Genomic DNA, 24,243 nt, shown 5'->3' with positions numbered 1-24,243 from the left:
CAGATCAGAAGACCTAAGAAGCCATGGTAAAAGCACTAAATCAAAGCACCAATTAGGGATGATTCCATACCAGGACCAAGTACTTGGGAAAATCTACATATCGTCTGAAAGCTCTTGCCATGAGAAGTACGAAACCGTTTTCAAATCACAGGAAACCCGCAACTTGACCCTATAAGTGGCCGGTTTGTTGGTGTTTGTGACCCTATATATGCTATATATTCAACAGAATAAAAGTGAATGTTACGATGCATAACACGAAAGCGCCTTAGCCCATCATGTTCTTTTTTGGCTCATTGCTAGAATGTGACTTGATCAAGGGTTTGACAATATCACTTTGCACCCTGAAGTACCCATTTGGTCAATGTTCCAACGAACTGTAAGTACAATGTGAAAGATGGTTTCTGTACCACTGGATGTATATCCATGAAACGAGGCATAAACATAATTCGGCATTGAAGAAAATATACTGTGGACGTATTCCTCTCCTAAGTACCTTAGTTTGTCAATGTTGCCAACCAATTGTAAACATGAGAAGTTGTAAAGCAGGTTCTGTACGATGAGACGTTTATACACCAAACTTGGCAGAAACATCACACTATAGCAAAAAGACGTTGAGTGTTATCGTCTCCCAACTATCCTATTTTGTCAGTGTTGCCAATCAAGTGTAAATATCATAATGTTATAAATGGCATGTGTGATTTTGAGCGAATATAGAACAAATGTAACAGAAACAGCATTGGACAATGGAAAACATAGGGTCAATGTCTCCGTCTCCCATTGCCAACTGCAAACATTCAAGATTTTCACATGATGTCTACAGCATTGGCGGATATAATTAGACTGCGAATTTGTAGTATGTTAGTGTAAACCCACAAGCACCCATATTGTCAGTGTTTCCAAACATTCTAAAATACATTTTCTCGAAAGGTTACCTGACCATTGCATGCATATACTAGAGACAAAATTTGGAATAAACATGATTCGACACAACAGCGAATATAGTATGGTTGGTACCATTAGCCAACTTCAGTCTGTCAATATTGCTAATGTTTTCAAAATGAAAGTTCCTGAAATAGCAGTATACTAGCTTGGTGGTATTACCGACGGGAATTATTCTTTTCAGTTGAAGCGATGGTTGGAACAATGAAACCAGTCAGTATTTATGCGGTTGTAATTTTTTGTTGAATTCAAAGCAAGCGCAAATGTTCAAAAATAGCAAACGTGACTCTGCAAAACATATTTACTTACCCGTAGTTTTATTACTGTCAACTGAAACCTGAATGTGTGATTATCTGGAATGTTTCTCTGTCCCTTTCAATTTACAAATTGAGAGGGGAGAGATATGAGCGTCAGGGGACAACTAGTAATACACTAAAAGAAATGCTTTAGGGCTGTGTCGGAAGCGGCATGTTGTGTATGTTTCTTAAAATGTTATCCATTCATAAAATATAAATTCGACCTTCCTCCTGTATAATGTACCATTCACCAATTTATTCCATTATCATTCCTGACAGCGTCATATTAGCTTTGTACATGAATGCAGACGAATACAGTTGAAACACTTCATTAAAATAATGAAGATAAGTAGGGGTGGGTCTTTAAAATTAGTTAGGAAAGATCATTTGAAAATCTGGCATTATTTACAAGAATCTAGCATAATTTAGACTCATGTTTGGCATCATCGCGAGTCTCGAGTGTGGCAACCCTGGTTCCTAAGAAATTTCTCTACTTGACAACTTGACTCCTTGAATGGACAGTAAAAGCCATAGTTAAATGCCAAAATGAGAAATACAAACCAAAAAGTATAAAAGAGCGTGTTCCGAAAAATTAATACTGATGAATACCAATGTAAATTTTGAACGTTTATAGCGAGTTTTATTAATCGAAGAGCGAATTTTTAGACCAAACTTTAATAGATAATACAATAATGATATATGTTTAAAAATACATAGCATATTAGATTAATGTCTGCAAACAAAATAAGGACAAATACATGATGTTAAAAGAACTCTGGAACTTTGGCCAAAAGCCCATAGTTTCGGAGATTTTGGGCTGCCGAACGCATGAAAAATGAATTTTAGGGACCCCTTTATTAAACAACTATACAACATAGTGAGTGCGTCTTAATAAACCACTTAGGAAGTCCTACAGGTTATATTTAAAAATGAGTGTTTCAAAACTGTTCGATGCGTGTACAAGGGGTTTCTGCAACAATAACCAATAATGAAATACTGTTTGTTCATAATCCCGTTGGGGAATCCCTTGCGCACACATCACACAGTTGGAAAATCCATTTTTAAATCGAATAGGTATGGCTTCCTAAGTGATTTATTAGTCAGCACTCCGTATGTTTGATAATATTTGAAACATAGGACTCTGAGATACATTTTTCCACGCTTCAGGCAGCTTCTAACTTCAAAACTATGAGATTTTGGACAAAGTTTGTTTCCTTGTTTTTAGATAAAGTATCTCCCCGTATATTTTTTAGCCTTAATATCAAACTTTATTTCTGATTTTGCAAATAGTCGTAGTAAGAAATACAGTTTCTAATTGGTTTCGGTCATGGGTGTGAATTTTTGCTGTAATTTTTAACTTAAACTTCAGCAAAGAAAAATAAAAATTACAACACAAATTGACACCTACAATCGTAATTAACCAAAGAGTAGATTTCTAAGTATTACTATTTGCAAAATCACATAGCACACCACTTTCTATCGGCTATTGTGTGTACTTTGTCATTAGCATAGATTAAAGAAATAATATTTTTTAAAAACTAAAGTTATGCAGAACTTCTAAACTGTATTTTAACTTACTGAAAGAAAATGAATGGTATTAAAAAAATATATATTTTTAGCACTTTTATTCCTCAATTTTGCTGCTAATTTGAGAATTACCCATATATATATATATTACCTCGTACATTTTGTCTCAAATTTCGAATCGAGACAGGAATATATTTTACAATCGAAACAACGTTTCCTCGAGACTAGTCGAAATAGTCTTAACTCTCGACTCGACTCGACTTGTGCGCATCAATATTGAGAAGTGGGGCGAGCTAACAGCTCATTCCAACCAAGCCAGCTCGAGCCGATGGCTCATCCCTATCGAGTCGGCTTGAGCCGGTGGTTCACCTGAGCGGAACCGAACCGAGTTGATGACTTACCCTAACCAAGCCCACCGGAGCCATCGGCTCAGTTGAGTCAAGTCGAGCCGAGCCGACGGACTCATTTCAACCGTGCCCACTTGAACCACAGGCTCACCTGAGCCGAGTCAACCTGAGTTGGTGGCTTATTCTAACCGAGCCGGCTCGAGCTATCGGCTCAGTTGAGTCAAGTCGATGGCTCATTCCAACCGAACCAGCTCAAGCCATCGACTAAATTGAGCCGAGCTCGAACGGAGCTGGCTCGAGCTGTTCACTCAGTTGAACCGAGTCGAGCCGGTTGACATCACTACTTGGAGTGGGCTTCTGCTCAAAATTTCGACTGTGCAGGTCTCAGCCTTGATAGTAAGAACTACAGTATATATATTTATATGGTGCTCACGATATTTGATGCTGTCTCGTGACCAACACTAAAATTATTCCACATTAGTGCTTACATTTCTCATAGCTTTCGCTTTCCAGTCTAATCACTTAATCTGGCCATGATTTCAAAACGAGCTAAACGAGCGAGCCAATTACCAAAAACAACTCGACTCGAAACAACCTTAAAAACAGTAACTCGGCTCGGAACTCGACTCGAGAAAGTTACCTTTGGCTTGACTCGAATTCGAGTCGAGTCGAGTTTTAGTTCGACTCGTGCCCATCCCTATTCCTGCAGTAGTCAATCTTTTACTATGACGCTAATCATACGTCAAAACGACTCTGCATAAGGCCTTAAAATTCTTTGTCGTGACTAAAGCATTTTGTTTTTATAAGTTTTATTTTCTATATCCGGTGCTGTAGGCCTATATCACAGATATACAGCGAAATCGAACATACTGAACATTATGTCATGTATGGAGTCGTTTAAATATTATGTAAGCCAGGGGTGCCCACAAGGGGGGGCTATGACGCAAACTGCGTCATTGAAATATTTGGGGGGGGGTAAAAATCTATATAAATATGTTTGACGGGGGGGGGGGTAAAAATTAATCGAAAAGATTTTTTTCATGGAAGAATACCTATGGATAGACAATTGCGGGGGGGTGCGTCATGGACATAAGGGGGGTGGGCACCACTGTGTAAGCATTCGAGAAAGTAGTTCATTTTTTTGTTTATTTTTTCCATTTTATACATGTTTTTAAATGGGACATTTTATTTTTTCGTGACACTTGAACGTCTTCTGTCAAAATAAGGTTTGCGGATTAAAGGGGCGGCATGTGAAAGTACCGTTACACCTTCAACATCGTACTGGTTTTTATTATATATTCTTGGTCTTTCACTGTATTAACACCTTTTTTGAGTTTCCCGACTTCGACTTCCCAGTCATGACACTTATTTTTCACCTTACTTAAGCTTACAATATTTATTACTTTGTTCTTTTTCTATTATTTTGACATGTGGCCTCGCGTAGCATTTTCACTAACGCTCTCGTTCTTGCTGCGAGCGCCCAGGGTTTGATTCCCTGTGTGAACACTCGGTCGGAAAGGTGTAACAGTTTCATCAGACTAGCCATCCTGAGTGAGGTTCTTCCTGGGTTTTCTTCACTCACACCAGGCAAATGAGGCCCCCAGACAGTATTGTAGATTGGAAAATGTGCTAATTACTATTACTCTGCTGAGCATTGTCAGTAATATCTAGCGGGAAAATTAATGCTACGAAGAAAATTATAATTTTTTATCTTTGTTACAAAGTAATTTGATTATAGAACTTTTATTTCTTTTTTGTAAGGCTAAAATCAATACACTACTGGATTTGAGGAAGTTAAGATGAACACCATTTTACAAAGTAGCTGGGAGATTTACTCTCCTTTTTTATTCATTTTTTTATATTTAAACAATTTTAACTTTAGTACATTTTCCATTTTATTACAATCTTACTGTGTTACAAATATTTTTACTATGTTTGGCGTCACTTTTCTTGCTTCTATACATAATATAAATTGAAAAACAAGTTAACTGTTGACTGGCTAATCGTCCATATTGGATGGGCCATTTTCTGATACATTTTATTTTAAAACAATAATCAGTGATATAGTCGACCTTGACTTGAACAAGCAGTGACTCAAAAATTTTATTCTTCGAAAGAGGATCAAGACCTTAAAGACTACTGGATTTAAGACCAAATAGCAGGGGCGGCTTTAAGATTTTAATTTTGGATAACCCACTCCCTCGCTTATGGATACATATACATATTTGATTGATTAATAACACTAGGAAATTAGTTTTACAGTAGTGGTTGATGCTAATTGTTAAATAATTACCTACCATTAATGTAAAGAGTGAAAAATATTTTTATTCATTAGTGTATCTTTTATCGTTTATATATTTTTCAAAATTTTTGAGTTGGCCCGTGCCTACCCGCTAAAGCCGAAAATGCCAAATAGCAAAATTACTATACATATTTCGTGATGCAAATTGATGAACTAAAAATTGTGAGAGTTAACTGGGTACATTCCGTAACCGTTTGCGTTAACACAACGCAAAATTTGTGATTTAGGTAGCGATAAATGGACATAACAATTATAATGACTGTCTGCATTTTTGCGTTATTTTGCGATACTCAGAATGTTTGCGAATACTGGTACGAATGACAACCAATGTCAGTAACAGAGAGAACTCTTCAGGAAAGTGACATTGGTGAAAATTAACTTTTTACGAATGCAATCCACGAGAAGTTAACTTCGTAAATGTACGATGGAATTTCATTTACGGTAAAATGCATTAATTGTCTCAAAGCAAAAGTTCAAACAAAACACACCAACCGCTATTTGTTCATTGTTATGCGTATTTTGGGCAATGTTCTAGATTATTGATCCCCCTTCCCACTGAGCAGTAATAAAGACAGAAACAACGTGCCCTGCGGGGCTCTACCACGCCTTCACTCGCTAACGCTCGTTCGGCAATACTGTATAAATTAAATGTATAAACTTTAGTACAGAAAGAAACGATCCAAGCTACTAACCTACATGGGGACCAGTAATCTAGAACCTTCCCCGCATTTTGTATATTATTATTATTATTATTATTATTTTACAAGGTCAATGGTAGCTCATGCCTTCAAACTAGTATACGCCACTGGTGGAAATAAATAAATATTATTTTATTGGACTTCTCACTTTGACTCTGTTAGTACTTGTTACATTGGAAACGTTTTATTACTTGTATTGCTAGTAAGTCTTAACCAAGATGCTTGGTAACGATTTGCATCGTGATTTCGGCGTTTGACAGAAGAATAACAAATGTAATCATTTCATCATGAACAAATGAGAAACGTGTAGCAAATGTTAAATGTTCTTGCATTTTTCGAATTTTGATTGCGTTCCCAGTGTTTGCGAGGGAAAGGTAATTTTCTATATGAAAACTTTGGTTTTCTACAGTAAAATTTTTAATACAACAAACACCGTCCTAGTTATTAATCACCGTCAGGAACAATTATATAAAATTAAAGAGATGACTTTTGTATCGTTTTTCGTTATTTTTACTGGTTACTCACCAAACGGAATTTTAGGATGAGATGTAGTTTGATAATATTCTGATTGTGTAAGGTTGGGTTCGTTGAGTTTTATTCTCGACTTAAAATGGTCAAATTAAAAAGAGTTCACATTTTTTCGTGCATTTTACAATCTATGGATCCGTACAGTAAAATTGCACCCGTGCACAGTAAGAATACCGGTACCTCAACGGAAATTTCGCACAAAATTTATTACTGTACTGAGAACAAATCATACAAGAAACGGCATATATTCCGAAGTTGGGCGTCCGCTTTCGTCAAGTTTTTTCACTGTTATCTCGTTTCCACACTTTCTGCAATTTGTTATTAGGTTCATTAATCCGTGCTCTTCACAAACTTTTACTCGTTATCAATGTATTCCTTCACAAATGTTAAAACTGCTAGTTCATTACCCTTGTACATTCGCCATGTTGGTAACATAAATGCTCGTTTCTTTCCCACAATGCAACTGTTCGGTTACCTTGCGCCAAGTAGTTCCCTCCGCTCGCCATATAGTCCCATGTTTATAACCGCTTATATATAACAAATAAACAGATTTTTCGAGAGACTTATATATTATCAAGCACACAAACGATCAAATTATCCATATATTTCTTGTAAATTTTAAAAATTTCGCTGGAAACGGACGCCCAACTTTGGAATTTAACCCCAAGAAACAGTACATAAGTCCAAGAACAGCACTTGAAATAATTGTTTTAAAAATTTATTATGTCTCTATTTTTCCCTACTGCCTACCAAATCATTTGTGCTGAGCGACAGAACGATATGTTGCTTTGAAGCTCTGCCGCGATTACTTATATCATAGAATACCAAACAATCTAATCTGAGCTACCATAAGCTAACCTAACCTAAACCTGTGTAGTGGCTAACAGGGTGGTGGTCCAAACATATGCTTTATAAGCTGGAGAGGGGGATAATTGAACCTAGCCAACTACAGCGCCGAATACATGGGCTTAAAACCACTGTATAAGATACATAGTCCAACCTGTGCTAGGTGATCACTAAGAATCCCAAATGCTATCTAAGCGAGGCAGGGCAGGGCAAATCTCGTAGACCCGCGCGATATTGCGTCCGTAGAAAACGCGTGTCAGCGATGACAATGTGCGTAGATGAGGGTAGTGGAAACACTGTGCTTCTCACCGTGTGCGAGGGTTTCCTCGGAGTTCTCCCACTTCCTTCATTCCACCATTTTATTCATTTGTCATCTTCATCGTTTCGTTTAGTCTAGCTGGTATACGCGTCGGACGTAAAACTGAAGATTTTTACGCTGTGTTTCTCATATTACTAGATGCCTTACATGTGGGACATTTCTTTCGTTACGGATCGTAAAGTAGGGTACGCCACGTTAAATTAGTAAAATATGCTAGATTAATAGGATATTTTAAGTTAGTGCTTATTTGTTTCACTTACAAGTACCTTAATGTGGGTTTTCGCAGTGATAACGCGTTCCTGTACCGGTATTACTAGTAATGGTCGTGCACTGGTAACGGTACAATTGTAGAATAAAATACAGTTTTTGTACGCTTTCGAGAAATAATACGCATGTGGAATATTATTTATATTACATTACTTTTCAGATGCACTTACTTATTTTAATCGTCGTCGAGTTTACAGTAGGAACCCTAAACTTTTAAGCATAGAACACAGCTGTATTACTTACTGTATAAATCAGTCGTCTGCATAAATTTGTTCCTTAAAATCATATCTATATTCAGAGTATTCAATTTTCCCTGTAAATCTTACAAAATATGATGTCTTTAAACGTAATCTGTACCGAGAATACAATTTATATGACTGTAACTATATAATAAGGTAGAAATATTGGCAAGTCTTTCCTTGAGGCAATTCATTCATTATTCCGATTCAGTGATTTGGTTCAGTTCGTTCTTGTTTTTTGAACGATTCTGTTCTATTCGCTACGCCAGAGTCATTTTCTAGGAGGCAGTAGAGAGGTCACGTGCTTTTTCTGTCAGTTTCTATCTTGGAGTAATCGTTATTGAGGCCGTGTGTGATGGGAGTGAGATGTGGCACGCAGTTGAATGCCATGTTTGAGATTTGAGAATTTGATGGCCAATGTTGTATTCGATTTTGTCTTAGTGTGGGAATACTGAAATAAGTTGTAATCCTTGGTCAAGCGGTATGTGATCAGAGTGAAATGTAACGCGTGTTTAAGATTTGAAAAATATTTTTAATGGATAATGTTATATTCGGTAAGCTATTTTCTTAAAAATGTCTCTCTAATTTAAATTAGACACATAGTTCTGAAAGTTTTTTTTTTTTTTTTTTTTTTTTTTTCAGTTTGCTTATTATGTATACAAAAGATAATTTTGTAGGTTATGCTAGTGTTAATGAGAAGTGTGTAATATTTATGACGCAGGCAGCTGGATTGTATTCATCAGTGTAATTTTTTAGGTATGTGGCTAGTTATGATTTATATATATATATTTACTTTTACATAGATTGGGGATTAGGGGGCGTACTTCTGCTATAAGAATTCCGGTATGATGGTTAGTTTTAGTTTTTTTTTTTTTTAATTTAGTTCTAGAACTTCCTGGAGTCGGGAAATTTGACTGTTCCTGGTGTAGTATTTTCAGTTATTATTTTAAACCATCAATATTTGAAATAGTGATTAATTTAGGACCATTCTAGGACTGGAAATTAGAATAGTGATACATTTTTCGTTACTTCAAAAAACAGTGCTTAAAATAATAAGTGAAAGATTGACAGCAGAAACCACCATGATTCCTAACCAAATTCCTTTTCGGAGGAACTGGTTCCTCGGAATATTAAAGGAACTGTTGCAAGGAATCAATTTCTTTGGAATCGGAATTGGAATCATTGAACGAGTCGAAAATGGATGAATTGCCTAAAAAAAATTGCCGAAATACTTCGAACAAGTGCTGTCAGGTGTTTTAAGCGATGCAGATTTACAATAGGGGTTCTGCTTAATTTTCATTACGTATACTATCCCTTTTTTTACAAAGTTGACTTAATACTGTGTAACAATTGTATTTTATGAGTGGGATGCCTTTTTATTAACGTTGTTATACTCTTCGATGCATGCTAACTTTAGGAGGACCTTTTCAAATGACCTTACTGTGTTTTCTTGTGAAAATTCGAAGCATACGAAAAAAAAAAAAAAAAGAAAAAAAACTTTAGGAGGATGCCATCCACTAGTTGTGTAGGCATATATGAGTGTACACATATATTAGTATCATTAATTAATGTGCATGCAAAATTACTTGAAATAAAAAGGATAAGTACGAAGAACATGTAAGAACCTGCGCTAGAAGGTCACTGCTATTTCGTTTGATTTTAGAACGAAGCTGGTGGGCCTGCGCGGGTGTGTTCGTAAGGACATGCTCGAATCATCTTTGGTTGTGCACATAAACACTAAGAGAAAGACGACGAACACTTACCAATCTGTGATAGGTAGTTATTAGAAGCTAGGTTTGTATATCCTTTCTTTCATCATCTGTATTGCAATATTAACTATGGGTTACTCGCTCTAGTATTCCATCACTTTTTAACTTTTGACAACACGAACTTTCCCTTCAAAATTTTCTTCATTATTGTACACTGGATCTGTTAATTCCGCCATTATTCACATTTACACTACCTACGTATACGCAGTCACCTCGTACTTACTACTCGCGCACTTTGAGTTGATACGCTGTCTTCACGTGAGGGGTGCGGTGGTTCAGGGGTAAAACGCTGACTTCTGGTGAGAAGGGTCCTGGTTCGATTACAAATCATGTGTGTAGTGGACTGTATCGTATCCGTGAGATTTCTCGGGATTCTCCCGTCTTTGATTTTCAACCATCTCTAGTCTATAGCGCATAATTGTTGGACAATAAACTAGAAGTTTTACTTTACACAACTTCTACCTTCGCATATAGAATATACTGATTTCTTAGGAGGAAGAATTCAGTAGCTGACACCTTCCATTTTTCTTCCCATGTTTCTCTATACCTACGCACTTTAGATATGACTCTCACATATTTACATTACTTACACATGGATTTATCAAAGTAGTGTTACGTATTTCGCCTGTAGATTTACAAATAATGGGTCTTGTAATAATATTGAGAGTAGATAAGTTTTAATGTCTAGTGACTTAAAATAGCGCCTGATTTATGGTTTTGGTGCCTAACTGTGCTATTCTGCTACTGTAGCTCATTCAGTTCCTTACCCTTGCTAATGGAGTACGATAGTCATCCTAAATCTGTGTACGCGTACACGGGGATAAATAAATGGATTGTAAACGATGTATAAACACAGGTCTGCAAAAAAATATTTTTTCTGTGAACTGCATGGGTTTCTTTCACTGATTATTGTTTTTTTTTTTTTTTTGAGGGGGGGGGGGTATGCTGAGTCAGAAAATGACCATCATTGTTTCCCCTCACATACAGTTTTGTACACTATAAAACACCATCTTATTAACCTAAGCGGTTAGCATACGCGCCTTTGGCGCGGGAGACCCGGGTTCGATTCCCGGCGGGAGCTCATGTGGTTTGGATTCCACGTTAATCAGTAGGTCCACGTCTCACATAGCCTCGCTGCTGAAAGGGACGCTAAACTGAAGTTCAACTCAACCATCTTATTAACACGTAAAACAGAATTATATTTGCCATTCATGACACATTTGTGGTTGATAACTCGGTTGACCTGTGAAAACTTTTTCATATCTTTCATACTTCTAATTCTCTTTTAATATTCGGTATTTCCAGTTTTCTGCTTAAACATTCAACAGTAGTCCAAATTCTCCTTTCCCACTACATGCATGTATCCTCATCCCCTTGCCTCTATTGTTCTATATTTTCCTTTATTTTGTACTGTTATCAACATTAGAACTCATTGTTGATTACAAGAAAGTCCAAGAATTTACTAGTAGAAAATAGCCCACAAGATTGTTCGTTTAATGGCAGACGTGATAGAATTTTTTGAGTACTTTTTTTTTTTCCCATATTCAGCATAGGAAAATCTATAAGAATCAGAGGGAAACTCCGATGCAATTTTTTTGGTCGCAGACCTGTCGAATCATTAGATTTAGACTAGAAGTTTTATTTCGAATTACGAAAATTGATACAATCAAAATGAAGCAATGTGCAACTGGCATTGGCCTCATCCCCATCAATCATCATATACAGTCCGATATGCCAAACATGTTAAAACATTTATTCAAAATATTTTCGTGAATATAAAAATAAGTTTTAACTAAAAATATGTTATCGAAATTGGTGTCTATGGAAAGGGTTTACCAAGAATTACAAACGTGAGAACAGATTCGAAGTCATTGAATTACGAAATAAAGCCCGTCGTAGAAGTATTCGTAGTGAAAATGAGAAGCCAATACCCTTTTTTAAGCATTAAGAGACGCGTTATATCAAAATATACTATACTTCTGGTCATAACGGGCATGTGTCGATATCCTTAATCTAGGCGTAAAATACTGTATAATATAAGAACTAACATGTAAATCATTATAGTCAAGTAACTGCATACCCCGTAAGTTTACCAAACATGACAGCAAACAGTGCTCTCTTCTGCCACTTTTACTGTACTACTGCTGTAATACTTTATTTTGCACCCCAACATTCTCTCCCTGATGGGGCTTGAAACCCTTTTGTTCAAGTCGGTAAGGAACTTAGTAATGAAGCTAGCACTCCCTCTCGCTTTCTGTGTATGTGTTTACATAGTTTCTTATCAATGTCACTCTATTGCTGATATCCATAACAAGTAATGGTAAAAGTGAAAAGGTGCTAACAGAATAGAAGTTTTAATGGCACTGAGAACTTTTCTCCTCACAAATTACGAGTATAGCCTTAACATGTTTACAAGGATGTGTATTTTTAGCAACGCATATATTGTGTATGGCTTCCTATTTTTAATTCGTAATATAAAGGGTAAGAAAAGCTTGAGGCTTCAAGTAAAATGATTTTCCAAAGCAAGGAGACACTTTTCTCGAGCAAACACTGAATTTTTAGACGTGATGTGGTAGCGTGTGTATTCCCAGTCTGCAGGAAGGTGAAGTTCTAATTAGACACTACAAGCTTAAAAACATTAACATTTGCACACAGGTATATACTACAGCAAAAGAAGTTTTTTCTCCCTCTTAATTTATTTTTTTTAATTCGTCTTCTAATGTGCTCTATCGGTAGCTTTGCATTTCGATACCTGCTGTGATGTAGATGAATAATAACGGTAAGCTGTATCAGAGTTGGATAACTTAAGATGAAGTTATTACTTCACGTAGGAACATTGATGTCGAAAGTACGATTTTACGCAGGCGAGAATCCTGTTTAAAGTAATACAATAGAGAAAGCTTTTATATTGTAAACTATTTTATCATGTAATTCGCCACGAGGGACTCAGACACACTATATGTATTTTATACACTTCACCATCTATGAGTAACAATGACTACATAGCGTCTACCTCTGTGCTTTCGGCGCCCAAGTCCTCTGTGTTATTGGCCTGCTTTCACTTGTTAAGTCTCCAACTCTTCTGATTGACTTACGAATCAAATCTGTTTGTCCGAGTCTAATAAAATAGAGTTTTATTAATAGCAGAGTGTTTACACATTTATATTTGGTCTAGAAATTGGGGTGTTACAGAAGGTTAAGGAGGAGAAAAGTGCTTTTACTCCAAGAAGATAAAATTTATGTGAACCATTGAAACATATTTTCATTGCCGTTTGCAGTCTTCGAGGGCATTGAACTTTTTTCCATTCAGACAACTTTATAAACATCGAAATAAATATGAATATGATGCAATATGGTGAACACGACATTGTCAATAAGAACTTCTCAGTCAAGCTGAAACATTTTATCTTAGTTATCAATAAAACATACGCTTTTGTGTTATTCTGATGAAAATTCTGTGTATTTTGTTCACTAATTCTGAACTCTTTTAGTTAAGCGTCTAATTGAGTCTAATTGAGATTAACTGTTGTTGGAATTAATCGTTAGGTTTTTCGGAAGGAGTTCATAATAGAGGATACCCTTTAAGTCTCAGTGTGGGTTAAAACTGCTCTTTTGTGTAGAATTTTATAGTTCATTTTTTTATTTTCTGGTGGGGAATGTGGATGACACTTTACAGTTAATTGAAAGTGTAATGTAAGCAACTCAGGTTTCATAATTTATTGCGATTTGACAGAAATTTATTACTTTTCTTCGTATATTATGTCAGAAGTGAGAATGCATTTCCATAGGACATCAAAGAAGAAACCACGGGCGTAAAACATTCCATATATGGATGCACACAGCAGGGTCCATAGAACATATTTAGTTGCTGATTCTGAATAGTTATTTTCCTAAGTAGATTTGTAGAATCTATGTCCAAGTCCCACTCTCCGTGGTCGGATGCGTTGGTCCCATCGGACCTAGCCGGGAGGACTGATATTTAAATTCGCCGACTTTCCCCATTAGCGATCATTTCCGATTGGTTACGTAATCTTGTCCGTGAGTTCCTCGTAACTATTTGGTTAGCGTTCGCGTACTTGGAGTGGGAGACCCGAGTTCAGTTCTCGGTGGGAGCTCATGTGGTTCGGATCGCACGCTAACCTGTAGGTACACGTCTCTTATAGCCTCGCCACTGAAAGGAACACTGAACTCAATTTAAAAAAAAAAAAAAAAAAAAATTCTGATTTGTGGATGCTGAGTTTTCAGTGGCAGTTTTATCAATAGTCGACGAATATACTTGCTCCATTATTCTTGCTTTTCGATTCACAAGCAGTTGAATTTCTTTACAGCAGTGCACATATTATACTGCCGTCCTAAGCGAAAAGACCTTAACTCCACATTTTTCGAAAATCGAGATATTGGTATGGGAATGTTCGTAGTACAATTCTGCATCTATCTAAAATGAAATTGACGTGGCTTGAGCAATAGATAGGGGGTAATGACGTCATGCGTGTTTACCTTATGTTCAAAACTGTAATTGAAAGTAAGCAAAAAGACCTTAAATGGCAATTCATAAGCAAAAATATTTAACTGTATTACCACACAAGTTTTAGATCGTGAAAATATATTTAATAAAGTTTTACTCAAATACAACTAATTTGAACGTACAGCCTAAGCCGAAACGCGTTTTGCTTATTTTCTCGAAAGTATGTGAAATGGAGTTAAGGCCTTTTCGCTTAGCACGGCAGTATACTGCTCCTGCTTTTTACTCAACATGACAGTCTAATCTCAAGTTTAATTGTGGGGATATGGTGGCTCAATGGCAGATCGTTCACCTCTAATGCGAGGGGTTCCCTGTCCGATCCCAGGCTATGTGAGTTCGTGGTGGTCAACATCGTGAATTTCCTTCTATTCCATCAATTCTTTCAGGATGAGTCACTTTTCTTAATCATCCGTTTCCTTTAGCCTCCAAGGCAAAATGTGAGACGTAAAACTGAAAGATTTCGTTTCATTTCTTTAAATTCAATCATCACTGTACTGCACTGTGTCCGCTTTAATAGTTCTGGTGCTGGTATCCGTGTTCACTGAAGTGTGCGCTCGCATCACTAGTTAGTTGTTTTTCAGCTCTACCGTTAGTTTAAATTAGTTCTCTCAATACGAATTAGCGAGTTTTGCCTGTTCATATTCCAGTTTGTGATGGGAAGTTCGTACTGTAATTCGACGTTCGAACAAAGCAAACATACTTCACTTCAGCGTTTATCAGTTCAGTTTAAGTTAACGTAACGACAATGAGCCCATGACACGAAGGAAAAATATCAGTTACACAAACGTGCAATAAATTGAACAATTACATTAAATTAATAAACGACGCAGTACATACATTATTTCTCTGTCAATTTTTGTTTCTTTCTATTGCCCCCCCCCCCCCCCCCCACGAATCTTTGATTTCTGATAAACTTTTTAACGAAAGACAATGCATATCCTAAAATCATAGTTGCAGTACTGTTGAAAGATTCGATATTTAATGACTCGAACGCAGGTTCTCTCTGTCCACTATTGTAATCTTTGGAAATCCTGAACAGAAACAAACTTTTTTTTGCGAGTCTTCTAGAAATATATTTTATTTCAATGTCATTTGATTGTTATACAGATACATATCAGTAGTTACAGTAGTTTATATATTACAACGTAACTAAATATTTATATTCACATGTCTGCTTACTATTCTCATGCTAGCTCTGAAATTTGCATTCTTTAAAAGATAATGTTATTGCTGTATTATTTTTATTTTTACGATATTCCAAATACAATCCTTATATCAACTTCTTATTTTGCTTTCAGTAACCTTCTTAAAACCATTTCTAAAGGAGCAAAAGCACCATGAGCCGTAAAGAAGCTCTGTCTCAGTTTATTCAGCAGATCCATGGGAGACCAGTTATGGTGAAGCTAAACAGTGGAGTAGATTATCGAGGTATAAAATGTATTTATATTTACAATGAGCTGTAGGCCTTTTCTTTAACTGATTACCAGTAAGTTGTAAGAGTGTTTTCTGCTAATTTTATGCCAGTCATTATTTCCGTAGTAAGTAAGCTAGTGTGTGGTTGTTCTTATTATAGACCTTGAGATCGAATGGATTTTCTTACGGAAATAAACAGTTAAAGGACAGCTGTAAAACAACTATTGGTTGAAATACAATTTGAAGCAAAGGAGTATCTTTCTAAAATCCCTTTAATGATCTTTTATATATTAACAAACAGTTTATAAGAAAAATCTCATAACTCATGCACAATTTTAAGCTTTAGAATTTTCGAAAAGCACATTTTAGGTTTGATAATAATAATAATAATAATAATAAACAACCTGAAGAAATAATCTAGTTATCAGAATTTCCATAAAATATAGTTGGGGGAGGTATTTCTCTGTTTATTTATTGTTTTGTTCTTTTTTAGAAATCTATGGATATTTTAATCTGAGTTACCATTTGTTAGTAAATATATATGGTGCATATAGTATCTTAAACACCCAAATTAGTTAATTACCTGTTATAATCTTATGTCTATTTTAGTGTTAATAATGTTATCCATCCCCTGTGTAGATTGCTCTTATTTAAATTTACTTTTTTTTTAATGATGTATGATTCGAAAACGTTTCTTTCTAGGATTTGGGATTTGTAGATTTTTAATTTCTGTGACAGCTGTTCTGGAAATGTGTTGACAAACCTGATGTGTTTGGTTCCTCTCCTCTTGTATTTCTCAAATATTCCTTAACTCGAGTTGAAATGTTTTCCTAGTTGTACTTATGCAACTTTGGTCACATGAACATTTAATTTCACAAACTACTGAAGACCAAAGTGTATCTATATAGTACTTTTTAAATCCAGACAATGACTTTCCTGTAGTGTTAGAACCAATCTTATTCCTGCTTTATTTGCTATTTTCGAAAGCTTCTGTGATGTTCGTGGCTTAAAGATAAGGAAACCCATTTATCATTTCATTTTCTCCGTTCCGACATGTCCGGTCAATTTTTCAGTTTTTGTTTGACACTTTTACTATATCCAATTTTTGTTCCCAATTCAAATATAAACTTGCAACATTTTCTGAATTCATATTTTCGGAGATTAATCTAAATTCTCTTAAAACTTGTTTACTGTTTACTAATTGAGTAGATTCCTGACAGTAGCTCTTTATGTTCAAACGAACTATTGGAAGCATTTTGTTTAACCTGATCTCTGCGTAAGATATATAATTTTTCATCTTCTTCCCTACCTAAGCTTTCTGTTCTATCTTTTCCGGATGGTTCCTTTGTGACCTGCAAATTACTGTTTTGGTATAATTTCAGTGTAATTCTTCGGTACAGACGTTGTTAATATCCCGTAGAACATTAGGAATCTTATGTATATAAACACACACCTGGCTTTTGTATGTCTTCACCTCATAAACTAGCTGGATTAAAAATTGACTGCTTGTGAACTACCTTTCTTAAGTTAATTGTGTGTTGATCTTAAACTGACTGGGTTCACTTCTGAATATAAACTGTCTCGCAAAAATGCATATGTCTCCTTGATGTATTTCCTTTCTTTGTAAACTTCTATTTCCATCATCTTTGTGTGTACCTTTAATATTCATAAGTTTTAAGTGATCCGATATTTTCACATTGTTGACGCCAAATTTCTGTAATTTCGATTCTTTTTCTTTAATTGCAACTTTCTGTCTTTTCAGAAATATAACTAATAAGGGTATAAGTAGAGTTTAATTAAAATATTACTGGAATTCGTAAGTTATGGGTATAGAAGAATGATACTGAACGATAATGTAATTTGTCAAACAATAGTAGTTTTCTGAAGGACCTGTGCTGAGGATGTCAATAGCTGTTTGTTGAAACATACGTAGTTATATAAATTAAAGAATGTTTTTGAGTAAGCAAACTGTTTTTATAAGCATAGTTGCAGTTGTTTGATTGCATTATGTTATTTTAAACTTGTAATTGTGGGTAGCGGATTCAAGATAGCCATAGGCCTCAAAAATCATGAACGGTTAGTGATAAACTAATATAACAACATACTGAGGAAGGCTATTGTGATAATAATATAAAACACAATCACAAAACGAGTTTCGTGATTCTGTTTTATATTATTATCACAATAGCACTGCTCAATCTGTTGTGTTAGTTTAACAATATGAAAACAAGACCTGCTAGAATGGTTAAAGGTCAGTGAAGTTAATTTTTATCAGGAAAGTCTCGAAAGCTAGAAAGAACAATGATAGAATATGGAAAATCAGGGAAACGTTGGTTGTTGTTTTTCGATTATGGAAGTCATAAATAAATCTTCCTTGTAGTATATCTAAATAGGTCAGGGAGATATATTGCAACATGTTGCAAAAGTGGGAAGTTGGCTGTACAAATTACTTGGGTGATTGAATCAATTTCCCAAGTGAATGACGAAAGTTAATTCTTCCTTTCTGCTCCGAGGGTATATGAGATGTGGATCTACGTTTAAAGTGAAGTCCGAACCATCGTAGGACTTTCAAAGTTTTCAAGGCCCTTTCACCGGAAATCGAGGCTGGGGCTTCGTGAACCAAAATCACGCGTGCTAACCACTATACAATCTGGAAGGGCTTAACAATTACTGTAATAATGCCATCTATAAAAATATAGAGATTCAGTAAAGATATCATTTTGAGGATTGAGATTTTCCTTATTGTATACTGGAGGACGCATTTGACCTTTGATTTAGTGGATTACAAAGCGTACCGTTTACAATTTCTAGTTACATGTGTTAATATTGTTATAAAAGACTACTTACTTTTTAATTAATTATTTATGAGTTACTCAGTCAGATTGAGAGTTATTAGTAATAATCACTATTGTGATCCAGTGGCGTACGTAAGGGGAGGATTTTCGGGTTTTAACCCTTTCTTCTGTTGTGCAGAAGGTTCATCGAAAATGTACGCACATGCCGACTAGCGTAGTGATAGTAGATAGACTGTAAAAATAATAGATAGGTGTTTTAAGAGTTTGGAAAATATTGTAGAAGTTGATGAGCAAGTAAAAAAGAAAAGAAAATGTTTAAATACCAGATAAGATTCACGATTAATTGTAAAAGAATTCAAGAATAGTAGTAATTGTGTCTGATAATTTAGAAGAAAATTTAATATTGTAATACCTTCTAGAAGATATTACAAATAAAATAAAAAAAATCCCGTATTAACCATTCAAGCTGGGAGCCCGAGTGCGCACTCACTATTTAAATGGCTATTCTACGGACAGGATCCCGAGCACGCACTCACTTAATGCATAGGCTTAAAAGAAACTCGGCATTGCTCTGCCATCTATGGAGTTTCCTTATACTGAAAATAAAAACTTTAAGAGTCTTATTAGCAGGGCATTATTTCAATACTTCCAGTAGGGTAGGGAGTAGGAATTTAAATGCCGGCTTGTGAGGTTTGGATGTTGTAAAGAATCCCTCTTATCCTAAAGCGATGTGAACTTCGGTGCATGAATCTCCATCTTGATAAAATTACAGCTGTGACCAATGTAATAATTGTTTTTAATGCTGTGTCACCATAATTGCTGTAAATAAAATGCCAATAATAATTTCCCAAATATCTTTTCGCAGTTACACGAGAGTAGCAAGTAATTGTCCAGATATTTAAATTTGTATAGCCTTACACCTTGTTCACGGAGGACATAAAAATTCAAATGACATATTATATTCATAATTTGATTTAAGATCAATCTAAAGCAATAGAAAAGTGTCGTCAGAAAGAAGCACATTTTTTTACATGCAGGTTACATAGTTTTCAGGTTTTAGATGGCGGTATTGTCGTATTCAGGCTGGAAACTGGAACAAGATCTTTGAGTTGGAAGTTTATCGTCCTTTCTTTGTTCCTGTTTTCTTCGCAAAGGATGGGATAGATGGTATTGGGATGTCGCTTGTGTGCAAACTTTGTAGCTCACACAATAGTATATATTATTGTACTATTATGATAGTATATCCTATTGCTGACTTATACATTGAAAATGTTCTATCTGTTTCGATAGATACGATACAACAGAAGCACACTTGAAATCAAGAGCACGAGTCTTTATAAGTCACGAAAAAAGGCAAAAATTAATAAATTAATAACAAGAAACTAGTTGTTTCACCAAAATTTGGCTCCAAAACTTGAGTGCGCATTATGTGACTGCAAAATATGGTATTAGTTCCGTAAGTTCTTCCGTAGAGACGCAGTCACTTTCATGTTATTCATTTCATTATGTTACGTAATAATATGATTTTCGATCTGCGATAACTTTATATTCAAGGAAAGTATAGAAGGAAAACAAGACTTTTTTCATCCTACTTTATTTTTTGAATACGTAGATCCATCGTTGAATGAAAAAACTGTAGGTTGATGATATCTGGTTTAAATTTTTGTTTCCAATTGAGGATAATGTTTTAGAGGCTTTATTGTTCTATTGATTCTTAGCGACGGGAATGAAAATACTATTTGTTATCGTATGGAATACAATTCTCTACAGTGTATACGATTAAGTTTCTAAATAAAGATAAGTAATATCCTAATAAAATTCATATGTTTAATTTTATCATTTTAATCTAAATTGAAAAGAATGAACTGTAGTATATAAGGTGCGAGGTGCATACGAAAGTTACGTGCCCTTTTGCCATATTTCAAAACACATGAATTAGCTTTAGACTTTAAGGCTTAACTGTGCAAAATTTGAAGCTTCAATATTCGTTTTTAATAAATTCACCTGTGAATAAAACTTTTCTGACACTGACCTGAAATAACCGATTCACCATAGAGGTGCCTAATGAAGCTTTTATTTAGATATTGTTAAAAAGTGTCGATATTCATCCCAGTTGAATGATGTTTGTGAGGACACTACCTTTTCATACTGTAGTATCCAGAAGTGTGTGTGTGAGTTTATAATGGAACGGTGGGGAGGGGAGGCCAACTATAGATCTGCCAAAATCCAGAAGTCCAACTTGTGCAACCACTACAGAAAATATTGCTCCTGCTTAGGCTCTAGACATGTAGGACAGAAAATTAACTGTTGAGGATATCTGTATCCTTATGGGACTCTCTCGTTGCATCTCAATTTTGACAGACCATTTTAAGTTCTCCAAGATCAGTTCACATGAGATCCCTTGACAGTTAGATAAAGAGAAAAAAGCCTCCCAGATAGTAAGTTTTTTTTTTTTTTTTCTTTCTTCTTTATAAAAACATCGAAGTGATCCCTCGTTCATTCTGCTCCCAAGAACTGCCCCCCGTGAACTCGGTTTGTTTTCAAAACTGAAGTATTCATTGCAAGGTAGACGTTTTGAGTCCAGAAGTATTATTTTCCAATATCTAAAACGTATGCTTCATAAAGACTCCTCAGGCGCTTTTGATAGTAGAATATAATAATTACAATTGTGAAGTTGTGGTCGGAAATTGTGCTGAAAAGTGCCAAAAATAGATAAATTGCAAATTAAAAACTGAGGGAATTACAGGAAAATGGCACATAATTTCGGTATGCATTTATGTTTACGAATGTTGTTAAGCACGGTGGTGCAAGGCAAACATTATGAGAAGCAGAATTACCATTTCATCGGACAATTTTAGAGTCTTATTGATGAAAGGCGGCGTTAAACTCCCAGTTTAAAGAAAGATGTTCAATTCTACCATCAGAGAATTTAAAAATGTCAAACAATAATCATAATAATAAAATAAAAATAAGTAAAATAAAAACTAAGTAAATAAAGATAATTAAATTTAGCTTGGCTTTTCGTTCTTACTGATTTGTTTTCGTATTGTCCAACGTGTAAATAAGCATAGCCCACAGTTCTGGATTATTTTAGTTGCCGTCTTCAAAATTTATAAATTCTCATGGAAAATTTTAAGTTTGAGCGCACTGAGTCAATATTTGTTACTTAAGAAGTCAAAAGCATACTTTATCATCTAACTAAACGATCCTTTTCTTAATATGGAGTTGCTTCAGTAAGTCATATGATTCAATTCTTAAATATATAATTATTCAATTTAACGTCCCACAATTATGCCCTTTAGGCTAAGGGAGACGGGTGATAAAGGTAAGTGAATGATGATGGAAGGATTGGTGGAATGAAAATGTAGGAGGAAACCAGGGTACCCCGAAAAAACTTACGGACATGATAATATCAGCAACAAACGTACTTGGATGGGGTTCGAACCAGGGACCCCACGCACTAGATAAGCGTTCTATTACTGAATCGCCGTGTCCCCAGTACTCATTGAAATTTCTCTTTATGCTAGTGCGCTTTCGTAAGCTTGTCCCAGAACAACTGTCGTGTGCTCCTTTCTAATATTGTATACTTTATTTTTATTTTTATTATTTTTAAATCACTACTCACGCTGGAATCAGAAACATAGCCGAAAATTAACAATTTTAAATTTTGCAAAGCCACAGTGAACTTAAATGATTTGTCCTTGTTACAATAATTATTCTTGTTAATTTGAAGTAGCACTTTAAACTGAAACACTAATCCTAAATACATAAAATTCGGAATGTAAATTAGATACATATACTAATTCCAAAGTGGAAAGAAATTTAATCGAAGTTTTTAAATATTAATTTTATACAGATATAACTGCAATGGACGATTCAGTTGAATTTGGATACTTCGTCAATATTCAGAAGGAGAAATATGGAAGCATATTCTTCATTCAAAAGTATTACAAATGTTCTGTACTTAAACGTAATATTTATTACACAATGCTTGAATTGGTTCTACCAGTCTTTTTTAAACGTATAAAAACTTTATAGCCTTAGTAAAAACTTTCAACAGAATATCTCTTAAGACCTTGCAGATCTTTTTCCGGAAGAATTGATCAAATACGTGTTTTTTTTTTTTCCTAATATTCGTACTCCCCCTTTCATATATATACATCCATCCATGAATCCCGCAATCAGATTTTACTACCGTGAAAACCATTTACATATTGTAGTCTTGTAATATCAGTTTTAGGTCTGCAACTGACAGAAATAATACGAAGTGCCTTGTCATATGAATATTTATAATGGATATACTTTGTAATTACAGGAGTGTTAGCATGTCTCGACGGCTACATGAACATCGCCCTTGAGCAGACAGAAGAGTATGTGAATGGTCAGTTGAAGAATAAGTATGGAGACGCGTTCATTCGAGGAAACAATGTGTTATATATAAGCACACAGAAGAGACGAATATGAGAAGTGGAGAAGGAACAGTTCCGTGTGCCAGTGTGCTGAAATGTTGGTGTTTATTGAAAATTCGATCGAGCGAATGAGAGCGCAAGTTTTGTTGTTTATTTTGGTTTTTCAAGTTTTCGTAGCTGAGTTCAGTGTTTTCTTGTACGCCGTTATTTTGTTCTTCTAGAAATATGACTAAAATAGAAATGATTGACTAAGTGACGGCGAGAAAGAGGATTTTTTTTCAATTAAATGTAATATTTCTTCTTTATTATTCATAAAATAAAAACAAAATAATTATCAATTATAAATTTTTCTAAAATTTATTCCAATACGTTCACAGATACATTCGTCTCCAAATATAGTTGCGTAGTAGTTCGCTTAAATAACTGTGGATTTGTAATAGAGAGACCCGTCCACAATGGAACTTACTACTTTTTGATGCAATCTGACTACAGTGACTCGGTATCCGTAGCTCTGAAATCGCTGGAACTTATTAAGAGATTGTATTGACATTAATTTATAATAGTTTATAGAGAATAAATCATTTCTAGGTACAGTCTTCTCTATTTGACGGTGTGATGGCTTGTTATGATTTTAGTTATAGTTCGTATCTCTGCCAGTGATTAAGTATTGCGAATAAACTACACACAATACCATGTAAATACATTTGTGCTAACAATTTAAGGATCTGAATAGACTCATCAGTACAAATATTCCCTTGGACTGATTTTAATATACATCTGTTATTTAGTAATCACCTTGTTTTACTGATAATATCGAAGTATTTGTATATATATTCGAAGAAACAGTTTTATTTTGATACTTCTGTTCCACAGTGATGTGTACTGTGATTTAATGAATTCGGTGTAGAAGTTTCAAAAAAAGACTGAAGAGGACGTTCCCATGGGAAATTTCGTTAATTACTAAGTAACAGACGTGTACTAAGTTTAGTCCAAGTGAATACAGTTATGCTAAATTAAAACAGATCAC

At 35.1% G+C, this 24,243-nt stretch overlaps 1 protein-coding gene across 3 annotated transcripts; it reads left to right on the top strand.

The window, feature by feature from the left end:
- Positions 1 to 6,325: 6,325 nt before the first annotated feature.
- LOC145678485 (U6 snRNA-associated Sm-like protein LSm6) lies at positions 6,326 to 23,554 on the top strand. Of its 3 annotated transcripts, none has more exons than XM_081748668.1 (3): positions 6,326 to 6,483; positions 15,898 to 16,027; positions 23,123 to 23,554. In XM_081748668.1, the coding sequence occupies exons 2-3, from the start codon at positions 15,937 to 15,939 to the stop codon at positions 23,269 to 23,271; spliced, it is 240 nt and encodes a 79-aa protein (XP_081604794.1). In that variant the 5' UTR covers positions 6,326 to 6,483; positions 15,898 to 15,936; the 3' UTR covers positions 23,272 to 23,554. The 3 variants fall into 3 exon arrangements, with proteins under 3 accessions (XP_081604794.1, XP_081604795.1, XP_081604796.1); XM_081748669.1 differs by lacking the exon at positions 6,326 to 6,483 and adding an exon at positions 8,838 to 8,862; XM_081748670.1 differs by lacking the exon at positions 6,326 to 6,483 and adding an exon at positions 9,040 to 9,064.
- Positions 23,555 to 24,243: the final 689 nt, after the last annotated feature.

This window comes from Thermobia domestica, chromosome 2 (genome assembly GCF_964235325.1).
Source record: "Thermobia domestica chromosome 2, izTheDome1.hap1.1, whole genome shotgun sequence".
Classification (NCBI taxonomy): domain Eukaryota; kingdom Metazoa; phylum Arthropoda; class Insecta; order Zygentoma; family Lepismatidae; genus Thermobia; species Thermobia domestica.
The sequence above is the reverse complement of the archived record's forward strand: the minus strand, read 5'-3'. Positions and strand labels throughout refer to the sequence as shown.

Excerpts from the sequence above, each read along its gene's own strand:
- LOC145678485 (XM_081748668.1), top strand. The coding sequence starts at position 15,937 with ATGAGCCGTAAAGAAGCTCTGTCTCAGTTTATTCAGCAGATCCATGGG. Across the intron at positions 16,028-23,122 it reads CAGTGGAGTAGATTATCGAG|GAGTGTTAGCATGTCTCGAC; the intron begins GTATAAAATGTA and ends TTGTAATTACAG.